Here is a 24560-nt window from a genome sequence, read left to right on the forward strand (position 1 = left end):
TATTGTCAATGTAATGAATATTGGTACAACTTACTTCTAGCGTACTTGATTCCCATAACACTACTGAACACCTCCTAAATGAATTCTCTATCCAGAGGCGCTACTAACACCTCTGTTAACGCTCGTTGTACAAGATTCTCGTATAAGTTTTAAACGGTGAAAATTTGAAATTAAAATCGTTATTAACTTCTGTAATTATTGATAAAGATGACAATTTATCATTTCCTTTAATAAATCTATCATCCCTCAAAACGATTTATTTTCATAGTTTTTAAGGGAACTATTCCGCGGAGAAAATATTAAAAAAAAAAAAAAAAAAAAAATCCTTTCAAGGGGTAATAGATTAATATAAATCCTGTTTACCGATAAGAAATAGAGAATTAAAATCGATAATTAATACAATTTTTCATCTTTTACAAATTTTTTAATAATCTTGTTTAACAAGCTTTATTTCTTTCTTTTGACTGGACTAATTCATAACATCATTTAATAAATATGTAGTAAAATATATGTACGATTTGCTGAAATATATAATTCATTAATATGAGGAATCCAACATTTGCTATACCAATGAAAATTTCTTGCTTATGAATATTTATTAATGAACTTTAAAAAAAAAATGTACTTATAGCAAAAGTTATTTCATTGACTATCAAAAATTAAAATATTAAATCGTTGAGAAACTGCATATTTTGATTAATCTTATCGGTTGGGAACTGCAGAAAATGTCGCAGCGGCGGCCCTTCACTTTATGCAGTAACTGTCGTTGTCCACTCGAAGCTCCTCGGGTGGCTCGTGCTTTATTGTCTGTTGATCATGACCATCATGGTAATCAAGTACGCCATTTGATTTTTTTTTTTATCGAAATACTTAAAATAAAAAAAATAAAGTAAAAGATTATATCCCCAATGGTAAGAAAAACTATGAACATCAGCATAATTCACATAACTTAATGAAATTTTTTTTTGAAACGTTGTTTATTAACATTCAGAAATCACGTGGTCTGTCCTGCACGCCGCGAAAATGTGTACACATGCAGGATGATCATGATACATTTGTTTTCAGTGCTTTGATGATATCTGAATATATTTACGAATGACACGGATATATTATAGAATATCTGATACGAGGAGATTGTAAAAGATGGGAGCTTATCTGTCCACTCCAAATACTGAAAAAATATCCATTGACAAAATCTCCAAAAGGTTTTGCTACGGTGCTTCCTCTATGCAAGGATGGAGAGTTTCACAAGAGGTTAGCTAACTGGGTATTCGTTTATTGTGTATGAGAGTTTTGTTAATTGATTAAAACTGACTGTTGTGCAACTAGTGGTTGAAAGTTATCAGGTTCATGGCTTTTGATTTTGTAAGAATTTGTTTATGTTTCTCAAGGAACAAAATCCAATTTTCAAAAGAACTTGTCATTTTCTATTTAAGGATTCACACAACTGCATTGATGACTTGGATGAAGATACTGCTCTCTTTGCTGTTTATGATGGACATGGAGGTAAGCTAGAATTCTATAATTTAGCATAAATTAATTACTGTTGTTTTTTATGATATATTATCCACCTGAACATGCTGCAAACACTTCCAAGGTTTGTATTAAGTTTATATTAAATTTACATCTTTTATTATTTATTAAAACAGGATCTGAAGTTGCCCAGTACTCGTCACTTCATTTTCCTGATTACATCAAGCAACATCCCCTTTTCAAAGAAGGCAAACTGAAGGAGGCACTAGAAAGTGCATTTCTTGGATTTGACCAGAAATTGCTAGAAAAGGAAGCCTTGGATGAGATGAGAATTTTAGCTGGAATAGACGAAGAGGAGGATGAAGAAGGTGAAACTTCCAATACTTTTAAACAGTGTAGGTCCAAATCTCTCACTGTGTTGTTTGATCTGGCTAAAATTTTAATGCTTTTCGAAAATGTCAATAACTCATACATTTAACAAAAATAGCATTAAAATTTTGGACTATAGATTTAACTTTATCTGTCTGAAAATTGGTGTAATGGCAATGTCTTGCCTGTCTTTTTGTCTTTGAGCCCATCCATATTTAATTAAGATATCTTAGTCATCCCTTCTTTTTACTTGTCAACATTTGAAGTAGCTAGGTCACTCATTGACACTCATGTAACAGGAAAAGAGAAAATGTATGGCTGGACCAGGAATCAAACCTGGGACCTCTGCATCACTAGTCAAGTGCTCTACCAACTGAGCTATTCAGGCCGATGTCCACAGCTCAAAATATAACACTCAACTATATGACACTCAAGGGCATAGTTTTAATGTAATAAAGTTGATGAAAGTTCATAGAAAAGAATTCACTATAATGAGTGCATCATGCAACATGCATAAATAATGAAATTAAGATCTTATTTTCACCCATTCTTTGAGAAATTTGTCAAGACATTGGAGGTTTTTAATCACACATAAACGATATTTAACTAAGAAACCAAGAAATGCTTAGTACAAGTGTTTTAAAAAAATAATTTGATTATTAATAATAATGTTACAAGGTTTGCAAGATTCATTGATTAAATTATTATATTTTTTCATTAATATTTTACATGCAGGATCCACATTTCAAACTTTTATCTTGGGAAGTCAGTCATCTGGGGGATAATGTATAATTTAAGTTATTTAGCTAGCACTAAATTTCACTTGTTGATATTTCACTTTCTCTTGTAAATAAAGACTGCAAAAGAATTTCATGTCTGATTACTGGAATTGAAACATAAAGAATACCAAATAAGTTGCAGGTTAAAATGAAAACTATGCTATTAGGTATTTATTAATTTAAGGAGATTATTTAGTATTTATAAGTTTATTCAACTTGTATATATGTACATTATTTTCTTCCTAAAAGCTAAAAGGAAAATGAAATCGGAAGCAGATCTTTTGCGAACAGAGGCTGACATGCCTTTGGAAGATTTATTAGCAAAGTATGAAGGACTTCCACAGCCCAGATTACTAAAGAGAAATCGTGGAAGTGCAAAAGTAAATTCTCCCATGTTAAAAGGGAAGAAGGAGTCTAAATTTACGGCAATGTGTGCAGTAGAAACAGAAGAAGCAGGCAGCTCTGCTGATTCAGAAACTTCCTGGACAAGAGATAAGCTGGCCAATGGACATGCAGAGAATGAAAACAATTTAAACAGGGAGAAAGAGCAAAATGAAAGTAATCAAATGTTGAATGATCAAAATGAATGTGAAAGTGAGGACCTCAAATTGGATGTTAAAAACCCAGTAGATAGTACTGTAGGTTCTTCATCTAGTTTTCAGCAGTGTGTATCTTCTAGTTCAGATGGACCCTCTAAGTCTGAAGAATCAGCAGGGTCAAAATCGGACAGTAGTGACATTAAGCAAGAACCTTCAGTGGTAGACAGTGTATCCTCATCCTCATCACATTCATCTGAAACCTTAAATCCTGACAGTAATTCAAACAGCCAGTCAGAGAGTGTCAATATATCTGATTGTTCTGATAAAGTAGTGAACACCTCTGATGCAACAGAAAAATCTGTAGAAATGGAGGAGTCTGTAAAATCCAATTCCAGTCCAGGGAAAGGGAAGGGAAAAGGAAAGGGAAAAGGGAAATCATCCAACAAATCAGCAGAAAAAACAAGTTCTTCTACATCCATGGATACCTCAGTAACAGACGTAAGTATAATTTGTATCTCTTGTAGAACATTGCAAATATCTAGGGAACATTGGCTGTATTCAGTCCCTCCATTTGTCTCAGAGGTGTGGCATGTTCATCCGAAAGATTACTTGCAGGTGACACACTGCTCAGATACTCTAGTTTAATAAAGGTAACAGAGTTCTCTATTGTCAGAAAGCCCAAAGTTAGTCATGCAAAAAAGAATCATGATCTAGAAACACTTTATGAATAATCTTTTGTGAAATATGTAAGGCCAAAAAAAATAATAGTCTTGTTTCCTGCTACCCGACCTACCCTATTTTTTTGCACCCGACCCTAAAGTTTTTTTCAAGTTTTGGGAGAAAAAAAAATCGGGAATTTCCAGAATTTCATCGTTCTGTCACTGTAACCGGTTTCCGTGTTAACACAAAACAAGCATTTCATGAAATTCTTGTTTTAAATATGGACTTTCATAAAATACCACTTGAGTTGTGCATAAAAGACATGAAATTCAATTTTAAAAGACAATGTTGACCTGTGACATGTTTAATTTTATCTTGTATTAGTTCATATCCAAAAAATGCTGTCGGAAAAAAAATAAAATAAAAATATAAAATAAAATAATTTTCCTACCTACCTACCCTAGGCCAAACAAAAAAATATGTGTGGTTCCGGTTACACCTCCAAAAATATTAGGGTAGGTAGGTAGGGATTTTTTTTTTTTTTTTTTTTTTTTTTTTTAAAAACAAAATGATTTTCTTAATTTTTCTATTGTAAATAATACTTATCACTACTTTGCAAATGACATTTAGATGTGGTGTGATAATATTCTAGTCAATATTGGTAGGGGACACCTACTTGCAAGCTTGCTTTGGATTTAACACTAATAAACACTTGCACTATGTTGTGCAAGGGGGCCGTCATTGCTGAAACTAAAACTTAAACCGGAGCCATTGATGGAAATTGGGGAAAATTCTGGTAAAAATATGAAAATTGCCAAAAAAAAGTTTAGGGTTGGGGGTATAAAATAGGGACGGTCGGGTTACCGGAACCACACATATTTTTTTATTTGGCCTTATTTTTTTCAGGCTGGTAGCAGGAAACAAGACTATTATTTTTTTTGGCCTAACACATAGAAGTCTCTTAGAAATGAGAATTCCATAAAATTGTAAAAATCATTAATTTCCCATCATAAATAAACTGCTACCAACATATTTAAATTCTGCTTTGAATGAAATGAAAGATTGGGAAAACATTTTTTTCATAATGTAATGAAGATTTATTTTAATACAAATGACCATTGAAGAAGACAAAATGATTATATTTCATTTTGTATACATATATATATATATGATATTTTGCTCTAACCTGGGTAGAACACACATTTACTTTTCACATAAATTTACATTTTTTAAATGACTATTTATTGCAGGCAAAGCCTTCTTTCTTTCTGGAAGAGTCAAAGAAGGAAGAAGATGGTAATGAAGATGAAGATCAAGAAGAGGAGGAGGAGGAGGGTATTGAGAAGCAGTTGGAGGAGGAGTTTGACAGTGAGGAAGAGGAAGATGAGGAAGTAGAATTTGACAGGTAAACAGTCTGGTTCTAGTTTATCAGGGTTTGATACCAATGGTAGCGTGTTAGACTCCGAGTAATTTTAATTTGGACTAATAAAATTTGTGGCTTGTCAGTTTAAGTGGACCATTAAGAATTCCAGGTAAATTCCAGGAATAATTTCTCATCAACAACTTTTACTTGAAAACCCCAAATACAGTTTTTGCTTTAATACTGGTCATTATGAAGTGAAATGTTTTAGTAATCACAATTTAGTGTGACTCATTAAGATGTCCAATATTTCTAATTAGATTTGAGTGTGTGTAATGTTTTATAGAAAGAGAAACAATATTGAAAGTACCTGTTCTGCTCACTGATTGCTAGATTTCAATGAATGTGGTTTGATTAACAAGTTTAATAAAGGTGAAATCCTATGAATTGATTTCTCAATTTTTATCATTTAACAAATACTTCACATATATGCTTTGTTCATTTCAGAGAAAAATAAAGAAGAGTACATATTGTTATTTTAATCATAACAAAGCATTGACTTTTAGCTCAACTCAGAAAAAGTGGGGGGGGGGGGGGGGGCTTATGTACATGTAATACCATCAGTGTCAGCATTCAGGCACTATAAATCAAACTTGACTAATGCCTAGAAATGTTTATTTGGTGTGCTTAAATTAGAGTGCTTAGAGTCTACATTCTAATGATAGTAAAACTGGTCTAATCTGGACATAACTGGTTCCATAGAAATTGGTCAGATTAGACAACATTTCAGATTATATAAAATTTTGAACAGCTGAATTTACTGAAAGGGACTTGTATTAGGCAAGAACATCCTGATTAGACAAGTTTCACAAAAAAACGAAAATCAATCAGAATTAAAAAAATATTAGCATCTTACAGAAAACCATCTTTTCTGAAGTTTCTTATTTTTATATACCACTATTATACATACCTTTTTTTCTGAAACGAATTTAAATCAATTGTATTAAAATTGATTTTTAAAAATCAGGAAATTATACTGCAAGAAAAAGAATAGGTCCTTTGGTAAAATGTAGTTATGAGAAGTAGTAATACTTAGACAGTTTCCTATTTCATCTCCAAACAATCTGTATGGTTTTAGTGAGGAAGAAGATGATGATGAGGAGGAAGAATCTGAAGAAGAAGAAGAGGAGTCAGGAGGATGGGGCCTTTTTTCAGAGGATTCAACCCAAGAAGTAAGTTGACTCTGCTATTCAAGTCACTTTCCTACAATTTTTATCTGTCTGAGTTTGTTATGTTACATTTTCGTTGTGATAAAATTTCATAGGTTTGTGTTTTAATATGGTTTCATGGAGATTTAATTTGTTGTTTGCAAAGTAACCATTTTCAGTATATAGCCAAATAAAAATTTTGGGTTTAATTTCATCCTTAACATCAAAATAAATGGAAATTAATCCCCGAGAAATATTTCTACTTTTGCAGTATGTAATTGCCATTGACTTAATTTGTTGACAGTTATATTTACATTGTATATAGATTTAGCTTGCTAGGTAAGAATTGTGGTCCTTAGGCCTTCTGTATAAATGATTTTGATGATAGTCTGTAGTAAATGTTACATAAATATATGCTGTAAATAGAGAATTATGCTTTATTATGGGTATTTTTAGGTGTTCACATAAATAATGGACACAAAATTAAAATTCATGATATTTTCTTGAGTAGCTGCACAACCATTTTTTGCTGCTAAAATTCACATAAATGTCCTTTCTATAGCCCCAGATCAGAAGTACAGAACAAAGGTTCTAGATTTTAATATTGCTGACAAAATGTTTACAGCCTGGTCAGGAAAGTGGTTGCACTGCCATTTTAGCCCTTATACGAGACAAAGAGATAGTTGTGGCTAATGTTGGAGATTCCAGATGTGTGCTCTGTCGTGGCGGTAAGGCTCTGGATTTGTCAGTAGACCACAAACCAGAGGATGCTTCAGAACGGGAAAGGATAGAGGCAGCAGGGGGCAAAATAACAGTGGATGGGCGAATCAATGGTGGTCTAAATCTTTCCAGAGCACTGGGTAAGATTTTTCTTTATGCCTCATTTATCTACAGCAGAAGTGTGCATAATGTAAGGTAACTATTTGATGGAGAGAGGGTAGAGGAGGAGAGAAGGTCTTGATTAAATGTTTGTATGAGAGAGAATTTTTTAAGATAGGTCCAGTCATAACTGAGATGCAAGTATGATTTAAATACTCAGCTCAGTTTCTCTTGTACATATATCATTTATTGATAATGTTGTTACTGTGTAGGTGACCATTTCTACAAAAGAAATAAAGAGAAGAGTGATAAGGAACAGATGATCACTGCCCTCCCTGAAATAATGATTGAAACAATACAGGAGGAGGATGACTTCATGGTGCTGGCTTGTGATGGAATCTGGTGAGCTACATCCCCCCCCCCCCCCAATCTTGCACACATAAAAAGATATAATAAAGAAAAATAAAATGCAGCAGATTTGACAAGACTTTAAGTAAACGCCTTTCTGAGGACCCATGTGTTTGAAAATAAGTGACTGGTATGGTTTGATGTTCTGTCATTATTTGAGTTTTTCATAAGATTATATGCAGTAAAGACTAACTCATCTACAAATGATTGTTACATGAAAATTTTTTGTTATAAATAAGAAATGGGGAAATCATTCTGTTTGAATGCATTCATGCTTTGAAAGGGGTAGATAATCAAGAAAAGACAAAATAGGGTGGGAGTTTTCAAAAATTTTCTTAAGAGGGCTGGGTGGTTGTGGCCATTTTCAGACTATATTAATCTCCTTTAGAAGAAGAGCTCCATATAAAGATATACAAAAATGATCAAATTTTAAAACTAAAATGTATGAAATATTTGTTTGCCAAATGATAGTTGACAGCTTAAGATATCATATCTAAAAAAATATGTTATATCTGATGGTTAATTTGTTGACCCCCCAGCCTCCTTAAGAACCACTAGGCAAGAAAAGATAGAACTTGTGTGAAAGTCTCCTGAAATAGTGTAGGTTTAACTCTTGATAATAAGCAAAATGACACAATTTGTGTCCCTTCTCAATAAAAACAATGCCAACAAACCAATTTAAATACTAGTCAATGTACCATACTGTTTTATAAAGTATTACTTTTTGAAAAGTGATGTTTGAATAGCTTATATTTCATGTTTTAAAAACAATGAAATTCATGTCAATTATTTTCAGCAGGAAGTTATTAATGATAACTGAATGATGCTTCATTTTACTTCCTTGTACCAGTATTAACTAAGAAATATAACTCTAGAATACTTGTTGGCATCTCAATAGATTTATTGTATTCTAAATAAGCTGTAGTAAGTAGCAGGAAAGATGAAATTTTATGCAATCTAGAAAAATTGAAATTTATTTTAGGAATTATATGACAAGCCAAGAAGTGGTAGATTTTGTCAGACAAAGATTAAATAAACCTGAATTCCAAGGCAACCTGTCCAGAATATGTGAAGAGGTTTGTATAAGTGCTTGTTGCACAATTCTCACTTGTTTTGAAGACATTCACTTTTCTGGAGTTTCTTGTTTTGTTTGCTTATGTACATGTTGCCATTACCTAATGACTTATCATAGACTGTTTTAATTTGCAGCTATTTGACTATTGTCTTGCTCCCAACACATATGGTGATGGCACAGGATGTGACAATATGACTTGCATTATAGTCAACTTCAAAGAAAATCTTAGTAACAAGAGAAATTCCAGCACTCTTGATACCAGTATAGAGGGCCAGCCTGAAAAAAGACCAAAACTGGACGTTGATGAGACTACCCAGGGTTTCACTCCTAGTGAGCTTGGGGGTTTTGAGACTGATAAATAAGGCAGAGAAAATGTTAGTCGATTTCATATAGTTTTCATGTATCATATACATTGAAATTTTATAGTATGTTTGTTTTTATTACAGTCAAAATTATTGCATCCATTTGTGAATTTCCTGAGTAATAAACTTATTATGGTCGTGCTCAAGGTTTTTTTTTTCTTTTTTTCCTTTTAACATCTGCATAAAATTGTGCACAGATTTCAGTATGTAAAAAGTTTTTGAAGAGTTTAGAGACTGAAATAAATTATGTTTGTAAGAGATGATTAGTAAGAAAATTTAAGAAGGCAATATCTGAAAAGTCAGGATATATTGGTCTCTGCAGAATTGAAAATGTAGACAAACCCTTGAAATTTTTAGAATACTATCATTTTTTTTTTTTTTTAAGAAAGCACTTTAATGACACTTTCAATTTATTAATTTTTCATGTAAAATATATGAGGAGGCCATAGCAGTTTCTGCAAGATTCTGTTTGTATAGTGATTGACAGTCAGAGACTATCTTCTCTAGTGAGCAATAAGCTGATTATAGACCATTGTCTAGCATTTATACCCCCACCCCACCCCACACACATTTTTACTTAGTGCCATTTATAATAGAATTACGTTATGACGTCACTAGTACGTCACAGTAGTCTGTACGTTCTGCGTACCCAAATACCTAAACGTAACAGACAATTATTATAATGTTCGTGAATAAATTCTTTTTATCAGGAACAAATCCGGATTTGAACACCCCTTCCTGAATTTTGGAACCTGATCCTCATACATAGATCATTTTAAAATTGAAATTATTCATTCCACAAATAATTTAACAAAAAGGAATTTAAAAATTCTTAATCCCGTTTTATAAAAGACTAAAACTACTAAAGCTGATTGTAAAATCTTGCAAGTGCGATAAAATTTGCTTGCATAAAAATTTGTTTCAAAATAAAAGTTACTTTCAAATAAATGTGACGAAAAAGAATATCTGGAATAAAATTCCAGTACATTTATTATATAATTATGTAGTTTGCTAAATTTATAAAAATTATATAGTACCAGAGAAATCCCGACAACTGCAATTTAAGTAAGAAAAATAGTGAAGAATAAGCCGTTTTAAAGTAATAGGGTATTCCTTGTATCGAGTAGTGAAGTGGCGTTTTTTGTAATGAATTGTCTGCCTGTGGAGGGCGTGGTTTATGCACGCAGTAGTGTAACAAACGCCTTCCAACCGATCAGATTCGACTAATGAACATGAAAGTATAATTTAGAAATGAATTTAATTTTTGAAGATTCATGAGGACATGAACTACGACGCTTCACACCGGTATATATCATGAGGCGCGTTAGATTCATTTCTTATATCTACATTATTTTTCTGATGAGCTTTCACAAATTACGCCAATGAACTGTCAGTACGGATCCTTGTTCCGGCAAAGTTCCCTCTTTTTCCTGAACAAACAGCACATTTCATTCGCTTCTTTTCAGGGATCCAGTCTATGAAATGTTTGGCAGACAATCTAGCACATCTCAGTACACCAAGTCGTCTTGATCTTCCTTCCCTAAAATTTCCCAAAAGTCTCTTTATTATCTCTTTCTGAAATTGTAAGTGGTCGATTTTCTTCTATATCACGAAGGAGGACTTGTAACAGATGTAGGCATTGACTGAAAAAGATACCGGTTTGTTAAATAATGCATAATAGCATTAATACATGTTGCACATGCATGTATTTTTGAGTCCTATATATATTTGCGAGAAGTAATTTAAAGTCAAGAAATGTTGCAAAATATGTATTACCTGCAGCCATCATTAAGAAGCTGAATAGAATTTTCTTCCATAGTTTGAGACTACGAAACTGGGGTTCATACTGTGTAAGAAGCTGATCACCTAGATCTACTCCACCCATTGTTTCGTTATACTTGTGCACAACTCCTGGTGCTTTAACAATTTTTAGCTCACCTCGACGAAGTCGAGATGAGCTTATGCTATACCCCCGGCGTTGGCGTCGGCGTCGGCGTTAGCGTCGGCGTCCCAGGTTAAAGTTTTAGGAGCAAGTCCATTCCCAAGTAACTACAAGCCCTACCTGGACCAAACTTGCATGGATGATGCATCTAGGGATGGACACTACCACACTTGCTTCGGATGCTGGATCTGACCTAGATTTTCCAGATGTGTGACCAGGTTAAAGTTTTTGGAGCAGGTCCATTCCCAAGTAACTACAAGCCCTACCTGAACCAAACTTACATGGATGATGCATCTAGGGATGGACACAACCACACTTGCTTCAGATGCTGGATCTGACCTAGATTTTCCAGATGAGTGACCAGGTTAAAGTTTTTGGAGCAGGTCCATTCCCAAGTAACTATAAGCCCTACCTGAACCAAACTTGCATGGATGATGCATCTAGAGATGGACACTACCACACTTGCTTCAGATGCTGGATCTGACCTAGATTTTCCAGATGAGTGACCAGGTTAAAGTTTTTGGAGCAGGTCCATTCCCAAGTAACTATAAGCCCTACCTGAACCAAACTTGCATGGATGATGCATCTAGGGATGGACACAACCACACTTGCTTCAGATGCTGGATCTGAACTAGATTTTCCAGATGAGTGACCAGGTTAAAGTTTTTGGAGCAAGTCCATTCCCAAGTAACTATAAGCCCTGCCTGAACCAAACTTGCATGGATGATGCATCTAGAGATGGACACTACCACACTTGCTTCAGATGCTGGATCTGACCTAGATTTACCAGATGAGTGACCAGGTTAAAGTTTTTGGAGCAGGTCCATTCCCAAGGAACTATAAGCCCTTCCTGAACCAAACTTGCATGGATGATGCATCTAGGGATGGACACTACCACACTTGCTTCAGATGCTGGATCTGACCTAGATTTTCCAGATGAGTGACCAGGTTAAAGTTTTTGGAGCAGGTCCATTCCCAAGGAACTATAAGCCTTACCTGAACCAAACTTGCATGGATGATGCATCTAGGGATGGACACTACCACACTTGCTTCAGATGCTGGATCTGACCTAGATTTTCCAGATGATAGACCAGGTTAAAGTTTTTGGAGCAAGTCCATTCCCAAGTTACTATAAGCCCTACCTGAACCAAAGTTGCATGGATGATGCATCTAGAGATGGACACTACCACACTTGCTTCGGATGCTGGATCTGACCTATATTTGGAGCAGGTCTATTCCCAAGTAACTATAAGCCCTACCTGGACCAAACTTGCATGGATGATGCATCTAGGGATGGACACTACCACACTTGCTTCGGATGCTGAATCTGACCTAGATTTTTCAGATGAGTGAATTTTAGCCATATTTTAATCAAATTAGCATGGATGATGTATCTTAGGATGGACACTTTCAGACTTGTTTTGGATTCTGAATCTGACCTACATTTTCCATTAGAAAATTGGGTGACCAGAGTAATGTTTTTGGAGTAGCTATATAATATTATGGCATGTTATGATTAAACAGCTTGGATGGTACATCTAAGGATGAAAACTTCCAGACTTGCTTTGGATGTTGGAACTGTCCAAAATTTTCTTGATTAGTAAACAGGTTAGAAGTTTTTTGAGCAGGTCTATTTCCAAGTATCTATAAGTCCTTCTTAAACCAAACTTGTATGGATATTGATCTTGGGATGAACACTAACTATAAAAAATATGATGTGAGATTTGCCTTTCTTATAGATAGCCTTCGTCGAGGTGAGCTTCGTAATCTTTGATTACCTATGTTTCCTTTCGTGTTAGCTTTTCGCATCATTCTAAATATGAAATGTCACATCATTAAATGCAGTCAACAATTTTAGAATATTATAATATTATTATGTGATAAACCTACCTGGAACTTCCTGTAGTGCTGAGGAGAGTCACCTGTCGCCGATCACTGTACAGAACTGCCATCAAAGGACCTTGCGACTTCAAAATCATGTCTCCCTTGGGCAAGCGGGTAGCTTTAAAACTAACTGGCATTCCCTTCCTCGAAGTAATAACTGTACCTGTGCCAAAAACTCCCCTTTCCCTTAAATCATGCAGAAGTTTGGGACTGGTAAACCAGCTGGCAATGGTCACGTGGTGTGGGTTACCAAAATGTGGTCTCATTAAATCCATTACGACTTTATATCTGAAATCATTTTGATAGTTATTTTTTATGAACTAAACGAGTTATTTTTAAAATTCTAATACAACTGCACAGATTTAATTCTGCACTTGAAAAGTATAGTTGAAATGCCTTCACAAGTGCTTGTGGTCAGGACCACCCCCACCCCCCTCCACCCCCTTAAAGTCTATATGCACACCCAGGCTTAGGGATTGTTTTCAAAAAAGTGTTTAAAACTTTAAGAGCATGTAAGCCATCCCTCTCCTTCCTATAGTGTGGACTGGTTGTAAATGTATTTAATGCATTAACAAGAATGATTTGATATTTTAACACTATAGAATTTACTTTTGAAGATAAATAGTGTGATTAGAGTGGAATGTAGGGACAGCATGGTTAAAGACAAAACCGAAACAAAATATAATGATACATTAAGATTTTGGTGACATAAAGTATAGGTATACATGATTTTTAAGATCCTAAAAGGGGGGGGGGGGTAATGTAAATAAAAACCAAAGTGACTTTTCTGTTCTATTTCATAATACAATACCGTGAGTATTTTTAATTTTAATTTTACTTTTTTGTTGGAGTTCTTTCTATGTTGGATATTGTAAAATGTTCAATATAAAGATGTTGTATGAAATAAAACATTTAAAAAAAAATACCAAGGTTTGGGGTGTATGTTGGTTTTACAATTTATTTAAGTACATGTTTAAACTATAAATGACTGTACAAACTGCTGCTGCAAAGCTTTATTCTTGAAATTTGTCTGAAGGCATTGAATACAGAAGTAATTTCGTATTCAACATAGGTCCATCTTCTGTCTGTGGCGCTTTTTCAGCTTTTAAAATACAGATTCACATCATGTACTGTTGTACAGACTACTACTGCAAGACATGCGTTGATTGGACCATTAATTTAATGCACCGGACACAAATTAGCATGTATATTATGAAGATCTCGTCCCCCAAAAAATCACATTCAGCTGAATGTTGCCGAGATGAAAAATTAAAGCTTACTTTCTTACCCTTCTCCTAAATGGACTTAATACATGTATCATGCATTTGGGTCTTTGTTTACGATAGATTTCACTGTTAGAAAGGGTTAAAAGAATTATAGCATAATTTTATTAAATATATCCTAAGAAAAAATGTCTATTATTCTTCCCTCAATGAAGCAGGAACGCCAATTTTATGAATTCTGTATACATATACATGTATCTAAGATTTTTACAATCAAGATGACTTGAATTGCACTTTCTTGTCAGGCAAATATAATAACGTATCATCCACGTTCTTGGAAACTCAATTATTTTTTAACATGTGATCATTCTATTCTTTCTAAAATGAATCAAAAATAGAAGAAGAAATTCCGAGAGATTTGAGCAAATCCCTTAATTTCTAGAAACTAGCATTGACATGGGATGCTGTTATAGTATCATATTTTGTTTTAAAAAGACATGTGACCTTTAACAGATTATATAGTAAACGAGAAAATATGTGATTTTTACTCATCGATTTTCTTTATCACTTAAAAGAGCCTGAGGATAATCTCTCAAAATGAATTATATCTCAAATAAGATTAAACAAAGTCACACTTTTTTAGGCCTTGTCATAGGCACTTCCATCTAATTTCATAAATGACAGTGTCTAGACAGGTTTACCCCTTTATACTATAAAATCAACGTTGATTTTGTAATATTGAGGGGTAGACCTATATAGATATCATTTCTCATTTATGATTAGATGTTGAGTGCCTAGGGACCTAGATTATCTTTAAGGTATTTGTTATTTCTCAACTTTATTTTAAGTTGAATTTCATAAAGTCAGTCCATTAATAGTTGGAGAGATTGCTGCCCTCTAATTACACAATCTAGTTAAAATAAGATACATACGATACATACGATCGCTACACCTTTGTGTTAATTTTTTTAAAAATATTTTTAAAAAATAAAACTTGATTTGTTAGAACTAGTAGACTTTATATTATAGTTTCAGATAGTAACAAGACTTTTTGGATAGAAATTCCTGTTTGTGATGTACTTTTATATTAAAATACACAAAAATTGTAATTTTTATGCATAATTGTTCCTTGTTTCATGCAACAATGATATTCAGTTGGTTACCATAGCAACAGTGACCAATGAAAAAAAATGTTTTGTTTAAAGCTCAAGTCTGTGAACATACATTACATATAAATCATCAAATATATTTTTCATCATGCACATGTGCCACCCTCTGCCTGAATCTTACATGGAGCAGTACTTAATTAGATTGACTAATTACTTATATGTAGGAGTATTTTAATTTTAATTACGTACTTTTTTTGCTCCTAATGTTACCAATTATTCAAAAACTACAAAATGTTAGAAATAACTATAGTATGTTTAATCTTTATATGTACATTCATGCAATATTAATTTAATGCATTAGACATAGATTAACCAATATAAAAAAATTATGAGTATCTCGACCAAAATTAAATTATTTTCTGCGAAATTTACCATATTAGATATAAGCGTACTTTTAAAAACTTTTGCTAATGTTAGTGGTTATGGAGGTCAATTTCTTAAGTTTGGACATTTATCATTATAGATTTGTTTTTTCAATTAATTGGATAGTCCTATTAAATATCACCGAATATTAAAAAAAAAAATTACTCGTAAGAGTAATTTATCAATTATTCACACGAATTTCTAAAGTGCACCAATTTGGAATTTTTATATCGGTAACTTAACTTTCATGCTTATTCTCAGAGTCAAATTGGTATTTCCCCTACTTTTCAGACAACAATTTTCTAGCCCGCCATCAATTAAAGTAGGAAATTTATTCAAAACTTTATTTTATTTAAATAATTTACCTTTACTTTTAATGCTATAGATATAAAATCAATTATCCTCTCTTTCCTTCAATCTGAAATTTTCAATATGGAGAACCAGATTTAACGCTACCTATCAACAGCAAAATTGGACAATAACTGTGTGACGTATGTCTTTCCCTAATTTTTGTACAATCAATTGGTTTATTTATATATATCTTCATGCAAGTTTATTAGAAATTCTACTCATCTTTTTAACATTATATTTAAACCCTGTTGTTGCATGGTTTTAATTTAGTACTTTATTCCTCTGTCGGTTGGGCTATTTCAGCTTAATACAGATTCAGATCATGTACAAATTACTAATATAGGACATGTGCTGGAACATTAATTTATTGCACCAGACGCAGATTAACGGGCATATTATGGGGATCTTGTCCCAAAATAAATCACATTCTGCTAAAAGACATTATGCGCATTAATAATATAAGTATTTGGCCTCTGTTTACTATAGATTTTCAGTGTTAAGTAAGGATTAAAAGAATGACATAATTTCTTCTGTGTAATCTCCAAGTTAAAGTTATGAAAAAAAGTCAACTATTGTTCTTTTAATGAAACAGTAACACGAATTTCCAAGACATATACATATACAATTGTAGAAGGTTTAGGTAAAGGGCTTTCTATTACCTACACTTTTAATGTCCGACAATTGCAATATTATCTTTGCATCAAGTCCTAGGACACTAATAATTATTTGAATTGAAAAAAGAAAATAAAAGTACAAAAGTATGTAAATCCCATATATTCTAGATACTAGCATTTAAACGAGCTTCGGTTATAAAAATCAAACTTTTGTGCGAAAAATATCATGTGCCTTTTCAAATAAGTTGTAAACCAGAAAATAATATATTTTCGCTCATTCATTTTCGTGATGGATTAAAGAATCCTGTTTCAAAATAAATTCTTCCCCAATTAAAGTAAAATTTATCATATTTACACTTTTCTGGGCCTAGTGGTACCCACAGTTAAGAATATAATCCCCATTAACTTTGTGTTTGGTATTTTCCCCACCATGTTTCCTGTTTAATTTCATTAATTTAATCCGCTTACAGGTTGGCACGATGGTTATCTATTATTAACATAAATGAAGATGTATTTCATTTGATTCTATTTTTAGCAAACATTTTCCTGCATGGGTCTAATGTTACCAATATTTCAAAATATTACATGTTTCTAGTGTGTCAAAATAGCTTCAAAATCCACACAGCACTGGGTTTAATCTATTTGGCACTAAAGAAATATAACAGATAAATCTACCGCTTCAGGATATTTATGTTATACTTTTCTTCTGGAGGAATGGAAGAAAAATATAAGCATAGATCCATCCTCTGTGTGAGGTGCTATTTCAACTGAGTACAGATTTAAATCTTACACATTCTTGTATTCCATGACATAATCCATCTTGAGTTGATTGAAACACTCATTTAATGCACTGGACATAGATTAACAGGTATATTATGATGATCTTGTCCAAAAATAAATCATATTCTGCAGAAAATAGCTAAGACGAAAATTAAAGCTTACGCTCTTAACCTTTTCCTAAAAGACATAAATTGCCTAAGTGTCTGGACTCTTATAACGGTAGATTTTTTCAGTTGATTCTTTAAAATGTTACCTAAAATTATGAATAAAAATGTCATTTTTTTCCTAAGAAAGTAATTAATTTTTTTTTAAAATATTAATTTTAGAATCAGTTTAGATTTAAAAAAAAATGATACATGTAACTAGCATTTTTATCTACTATATTACAGCAGATAGACAACTGTTTTTTAACACTCGATTATTCTACTCCAAATTTATCTTATTCAAATAATTTACTAACTAACTTTTAACGTTTTGCCTGAAAAATAATGGGTTTTTTTCGGGGTACCAGGGGGTAAGAAATTTTTTTGCGAGAAATTATTGCTTGGGAATACCTAAAGCTTGGACGTCTCCATAAAATGTTTTTAATCATATTCAGGTATATTGCGGATAAATGATATTTAATTTGAAAATCACAGTTTGATGTAAAATTGTTGCGTTAAAACATGTACTCACGTTCAATGTAGCTAAATGAAGCGGATCTCTATTTTTATAAGTTTTTTACTTGATGAGGAGTTACATAGTCGATAGATCTTTGCTTTCTTTACATGCACTTAATTCAGTTATGGACTTCAATAAACTGCCAATGAGGAAAAAAAGATAGACGAACATGTATTCAAATACTTCTTTTCTACAAACAAATAAATTGAAGATGGATGCCAATAATTTAAAATCATTATATACCGGGGTATCCATATAGTGTGTTTGACATTCAATAAAAAAAAAAAACAAACAGCAAAAGTAACTGTTCTTTGATGAGAACTAAGCTCTAAGTGCTGTTATCTGCTTATCTGCATTACTCTCAAAATTTACACTCATCAGTCAAACACGAGATTTCTCTCTTTTTCAATCTTTCATATACCCAGACTAGGAGTTCCTTAAAATAATAAACAGCAATGAAAAAAATTGTCGAAAAATCCTTCGACATTATTACTGCATTGTTAATTTAGATTCATATGAAAGAGAACAATCATATAAGAAAATGTAAATGAAAATATTCCATCCAGTCTGTTTTTCAAAACATTTTTAAAACCAAAAATTTATTAGAAAATATGTTAATTTACACCTTATTTTCAATACCATAATGTAAAACAAAAATGGACTTCATTTTATTGATTGACATTGCATTGTAGTGCAGTGTAATAAAATGCAGTTAAATTCTTATAATGGTAAACAGTATAAATTCTCTTGCAAACAAAAAAATCCACTCATCAGTCAAAAAGGAGTGTTCATTTCTTTTGGATCTTTTGCGCATACCCAAACTAGTCATTCGATTAAAAACAGCAACACGTAACTTTGCGAAAGTCCTTCGACTTAATTACTGATTGTTAATTTTGATTCAGATCAAAGAAAACAAATATTTAAGAATGTGAGAATAAAAGAAATGCTCTCTAGTCTGTTTTTGAAACCTTTTTTTTAAAGCATAAAATGAAAAAAAGTGTGTGTATTCAATCAGTTTTTTAAATTCAATTTAGGAAAAAAAATTGACCAAATTAATTTTGATTGGACAATTCGGCAGGCATCACAATGTATCGCATTGTATTGCAGCAGATTGCAGTATGGTGCAATTCTACTTGTATTTAAACAAGCACAATTATTTTACTTGTCAATGTATTAGAAATATTCCCCACCATCCACCCTCCAAAGACAGCCTTTATATACAGTTTGTCCTTGTGATTGAATGTTTATTTGCAAATTTGCATAATGTAATTTTTGTTTCAAAGTTCGATAATCAAATGATGTCCCTTTGAACAACGTAGACAAAACGATCATTGATTTCTGCTTTATATTATGTAAATGTTTAAGCAATGCTAACGAGTAACAGGTTTGTATACTATCTAAAAGACGTTAGAGAGACATTCACAAATGACCATGTGTTAGTCAGGGTAAATAACGGTAATATCGCGTTTAAAACACTTAGTGTGAGCTTATCTCACCAAACAAGTACTGCTAAGCAGTATTGAAAAGCGTCTTTGATTGTTCTACAAAGTCATCGGCGCTTTGTTTGAGTCTCAAAATATTCACTCATCCGTCAAACAGGAAAGTTTATATTTTTTCACTGTTTTGCCTAATAATAAAAATTGACCAAGTATATGTTTTTATTAGACAGTACATCAAGCATTACAATGCATTTATATTGTAGGACAGTTATATTTTTATTTAATAGCAAAATTAATTAGCTTGCAATTAAAGAACTTCACTCGACACTCCAATTTTCCTCGGGATGTTTGGCATATATCCATACAATGTTTTTGACATTCAATAAAAAAAACAAAACAGCAAAAGTAACTGTTCTTTGATGAGAACTTAGCTCTAAGTGCTGTTATCTGCTTATCTGCATCACTCTCAAAATTTACACTCATCAGTCAAACACGAGATTTCTCTCTTTTTCAATCTTTCATATACCCAAACTAGGAGTTCCTTAAAATAATAAACAGCAATGAAAAAATTTGTCGAAAAATCCTTCGACATTATTACTGCATTAATTTAGATTCATATGAAAGAGAACAATCATATAAGAAAATGTAAATGAAAATATTCCATCCAGTCTGTTTTTCAAATCTTTTTTAAAAATAAAAATTTATTAGAAAATATGTTAATTTACACCTTATTTTCAATACCATAATGTAAAACAAAAATGGACTTCATTTTATTGATTGACATTGCATTGTAGTGCAGTGTAATAAAATGCAGTTAAATTCTTATAATGATAAACAGTATAAATTCTCTTGCAAACAAAAAAATCCACTCATCAGTCAAAAAGGAGTGTTCATTTCTTTTGGATCTTTTGCGCATACCCAAACTAGTCATTCGATTAAAAAAAAAAACAGCAACACGTAACTTTGCGAAAGTCCTTCGACTTAATTACTGATTGTTAATTTTGATTCAGATCAAAGAAAACAAATATTTAAGAATGTGAGAATAAAAGAAATGCTCTCTAGTCTGTTTTTGAAACCTTTTTTTTTAAAGCATAAAATGAAAAAAAAAGTGTGTGTATTCAATCAGTTTTTTAAATTCAATTAAGGAAAAAAAATTGACTAAGTTAATTTTGATTGGACAATTTGGCAGGCATCACAATTTATCACATTGTTTTGCAGCAGATTGCAGTATGGTGCAATTCTACTTGTATTTAAACAAGCACAATTATTTTACTTGTCAATGTATTAGAAATATTCCCCACCATCCACCCTCCAAAGACAGCCTTTATATGCAGTTTGTCCTTGTGATTGAATGTTTATTGGAAATTTGCATAATGTAATTTTTGTTTCAAAGTTCGATAATCAAATGATGTCCCTTTGAACAACGTAGACAAAACGATCATTGATTTCTGCTTTATATTATGTAAATGTTTAAGCAATGCTAACGAGTAACAGGTTTGTATACTATCTAAAAGACGTTAGAGAGACATTCACAAATGACCATGTGTTAGTCAGGGTAAATAACGGTAATATCGCGTTTAAAACACTTAGTGTGAGCTTATCTCACCAAACAAGTACTTATTTCTAGGTCAATTTTCTGAAAAATGCACCTTTACAAGGGGGATTTAGAAGATTTTTTTTTCAATAATTTGTTCATAATGCAAATGGGGAAGATAATCAGTTCAACCAATGACATTTTCCCCATAAATTATCCAAAAAAAAAAAAAAAAAAAAAAAAAAAAAAAAAAAAAAAAAAAAAAAAAAAAAATAGTACCATACACAAAAGTGCACAACTCTTATATATATATATATATATATATATATATATATATATATATATATATATATATATATATATATATATATATATAATTGATCCATAAAGTATAACTTTGTCTTGAAAACTGTAGGAGGAGTTATTCGGACAAATGATCTCATAAATTATCAAAATCCAAGTACATGCAAATCTCTGAAATGTGTAAAATTTCTCTCTACAGAATCAACTATAAGAAATATGCTTATCTTTCAATATTAATTTTATGTCCACCGAATTTTTTCTGTATTTTTATGAAAAACCACTTAAGGTCAAACGCAACGTATATGTACAAAATTGTACATGTAACTTACAATGTACCTTTATCTCTGATAAGATTTCACATATTCTTGATTTACAATCATATTACCATCAGATGCAATTTGTACAAAATTTAAATGAAACGTCAGGCGGATTGATACGTTTTTGACGCAAGTCATTGTGACGTAGGCAACAAAATTTATACGATATAAAGTCAATTTTTTTATCCAACCAAATACTGCGTTATAACCATAATTAAATTATATGCAAGTAAAAGCTTTCTGACAGAATGAAGGACAGCAAAATAATGGACCCTTTTAAAAGAAATGAATGTCCTAAATGACCTCCGAAGAAATCCTTGTAAAAGATTTATTTTTTTTCCTTTTATCTGCTTTTTTGTTCAGAAATTTTAATTAAAACTAGGGATGGCAATCGAATACAGAATTGCTAATCGGTTAACCACAAGACGTTCCGACCGATTAACCGGTTAACCGTATCAAAATAGAGCCTATGCATTTTCTTGACGTCTCTATATGAGTGAAAAATTCTCGAAAGGGACGTAAATCAACATACAATCAATCATCAGCCCTCAACACACCACTTTCTTGGAAAGCACCAAACAAATTTTCATTGTCAAGAGTTCCAAAGCTTACGACGGTCAAATAGCAGAACTGGTATGTCTTTAACATGATTTCCAGGTGGTGGGAAAACATTAAATATCACATTGTTAAGTACATGAAGTAGCCATGATCTTAAATTTTGTTCGTATTCATATCGGACATGTCGGATAATACTTGTAAGGCCCGGTTTGTCTAGATAGTGTGTTTTGTCCCAATTCCTCATTAGAGAGTAAAAGTTTGCCTCATTATCAAATCGGATTTCCCGCATGACATTTTCGACTACTAAGCTGAACGTTTTGGTGGCAAATCCAAGATTTTGTTTATCAACTAAGTCTTGTACTAGTGCAAAGTTTAAATTTGACCTATTCAATTTTCCATTTTTCGCAGTTTCTATTCATGCTTTTCCTGAAATATTTGCTTTTAGCATGTGTGTGCTGCATATTTCCGTTCTCATGTTTGTCAAAAGATGTTCAGGATCTACGAATTCAAGCAAATGTTGTGTTTCAGAAGGTAGGTTTTTGCTGGCAATACTATAAATGTGGTATGTGAGAACCACTGATCGTGCAACCGTCCTGAAATGTTGCTTCACTCCGCCTTTTCTGCAATTCATAAGGTTTACATGCTGCTTGTACTGCAATCTAATAAAAGTGTTTTGGGAGTTTTTTCTGAAACATAGTTTTTACCATAGAACGTAACGGTTGAGGTTGAAATATTCTCCTCTTATTGTTAACAGTGGATCCATCACCAAACTTTTCTTTAAAATTTGTTACAATTTCACATTTCCACATACTTGAGAGCGATTGTATGCCATTCCTCTTCAGCTTCTCCTTTATTGTTCTACAAAATGAAATTATTTCTTCCTTCGTCAGTTTGCTCAATGAAGCAGGTGTGGATACAATGTCGAGGAATTCTTCTTTTGAACAATGTCTCCTCTTTTCTTTTTCACTAAAAATCAACCACATTTCATGCCTCTAATAATAATCGAAAAGCTTTGAAGTTTCTTCGACATTTTGTGCTGGACGATGAACTCATCGTCATCGTCAACAAGATCCTTGTTTAAATCAATTTATATGTTTGTGGTTTTATTTTCTCCATTTACTTCTGCGGATATTCGTTGAAGTTCTGTCCAATGTAACCTTCAGTAGTTTGTAAAATGACTGTTACAATTTCTCCGTTTTTCATTAGATTGATCCGTTAATGTCTCTCTGAATTAAGAAGATTCCTTCAGATTAATCGAGTTCTGAAAGTATTTTCCTTCTCCCCCAAATAGCCAATACAGAATTGATGAACTATGCCATTTTGTGTGGAGATGTCTTGACACTGAACATCGATTCTACTCTTCAAATCTTCATAGATCGTCACGGTAGCGCAGTCGGTAGAGCGCTCGATCGCTCCATGAACGAAAGGTTGTGGGTTCAAACCCCTGCCGCGACTGACCTAAGTCGATGAAAAATGGGTAGCAACTGTTCCTGCATCAAGCGCTCGGCACTTTGAAGTGAAAGTTGTGGGTCTTTCGGGCGAGACCTTAAAAACCGAGACCCCATGTCACGGCAGAGGTTGGCACAATAAAGATCCTTCACTGCTCAATGGCCCTAAGTGCCGAGTTAAGTTCTAAATTTGAAGCCCTTCACCGGTATATGGTGACGTCTCCTATATAAGTGAAAAAATTCTCAAACGGGACGAAGAACAACAACAATCAATCAATCAAATCCTCATAATTGTTGATACTATCGAACTTAAACAAATTAACAATGCTTTTGTGCTTTGGCATAGAACGGTTTATAATATCGGTCAAAATCAGACAGCGTAACTACTAGCACGTGTTTTGCAATATCTCTTGTCAGCGAATGGCAGCTAATATACAATTTTGGTACTTTCGAAGGCCTGTTTCTATTTCTTCTGTCGATACCATCTCCATTTTGCCATTTAAAGCATCCTTATCTTTATTTACTTCGTGAGATAAGTAAAGATCTTTCACGTTATTGACATCAACAGAATCATGTGAACAGGGATTTGCTGTTAATGATTCTACCTCACAAATGAAACTGCATTTCTTTCCAGTGAATTCAACAATATCAGACTTCAGCTCTTTCAACTTTGGATGAAGCTTACTTGGTCTTTTAGGAGAAGCACCTCCATAAATACCAACTATAATACACCAGATCTTATTCCAAAGGTTTTCCAAGACTGTTACCTCAATAAAAGAAGTGGTTATGCTTGGAAACCAACAAACCAGCAAGGTTGATTTAACTATCATAGCCACTTCCAACTTCAGTTGCAAGACAGATCTATCATCTGGTAGGAATTTGTAGTAAGACCCAGCCTTAGATGAATATAAGGACATTTTATT

The 24560-nt window shown here is 32.8% G+C and overlaps 1 protein-coding gene across 2 annotated transcripts; it reads left to right on the plus strand.

Annotated features, from left to right (window-relative positions):
• Positions 1-1041: 1041 nt before the first annotated feature.
• LOC133190501 (protein phosphatase 1G-like) lies at positions 1042-9193 on the plus strand. 2 transcript variants are annotated; one of them, XM_061326160.1, is made up of 10 exons: positions 1042-1254; positions 1437-1506; positions 1650-1868; positions 2871-3658; positions 5071-5225; positions 6319-6412; positions 7014-7248; positions 7480-7609; positions 8598-8691; positions 8825-9193. In XM_061326160.1, exons 1-10 carry the CDS (start codon positions 1144-1146, stop codon positions 9050-9052), a joined length of 2124 nt encoding a protein of 707 aa, XP_061182144.1. In that variant the 5' UTR covers positions 1042-1143; the 3' UTR covers positions 9053-9193. The 2 variants fall into 2 exon arrangements, with proteins under 2 accessions (XP_061182144.1, XP_061182145.1); XM_061326161.1 differs by having other exon boundaries at positions 1650-1841.
• The last annotated feature ends 15367 nt before the right edge of the window (positions 9194-24560 follow it).

This window comes from Saccostrea echinata, unplaced genomic scaffold (assembly GCF_033153115.1).
Source record: "Saccostrea echinata isolate AGI-Se365-2 ecotype Australia unplaced genomic scaffold, CSIRO_AGI_Sech_v1 ptg000022l, whole genome shotgun sequence".
NCBI classification, from domain to species: Eukaryota; Metazoa; Mollusca; class Bivalvia; order Ostreida; family Ostreidae; genus Saccostrea; species Saccostrea echinata.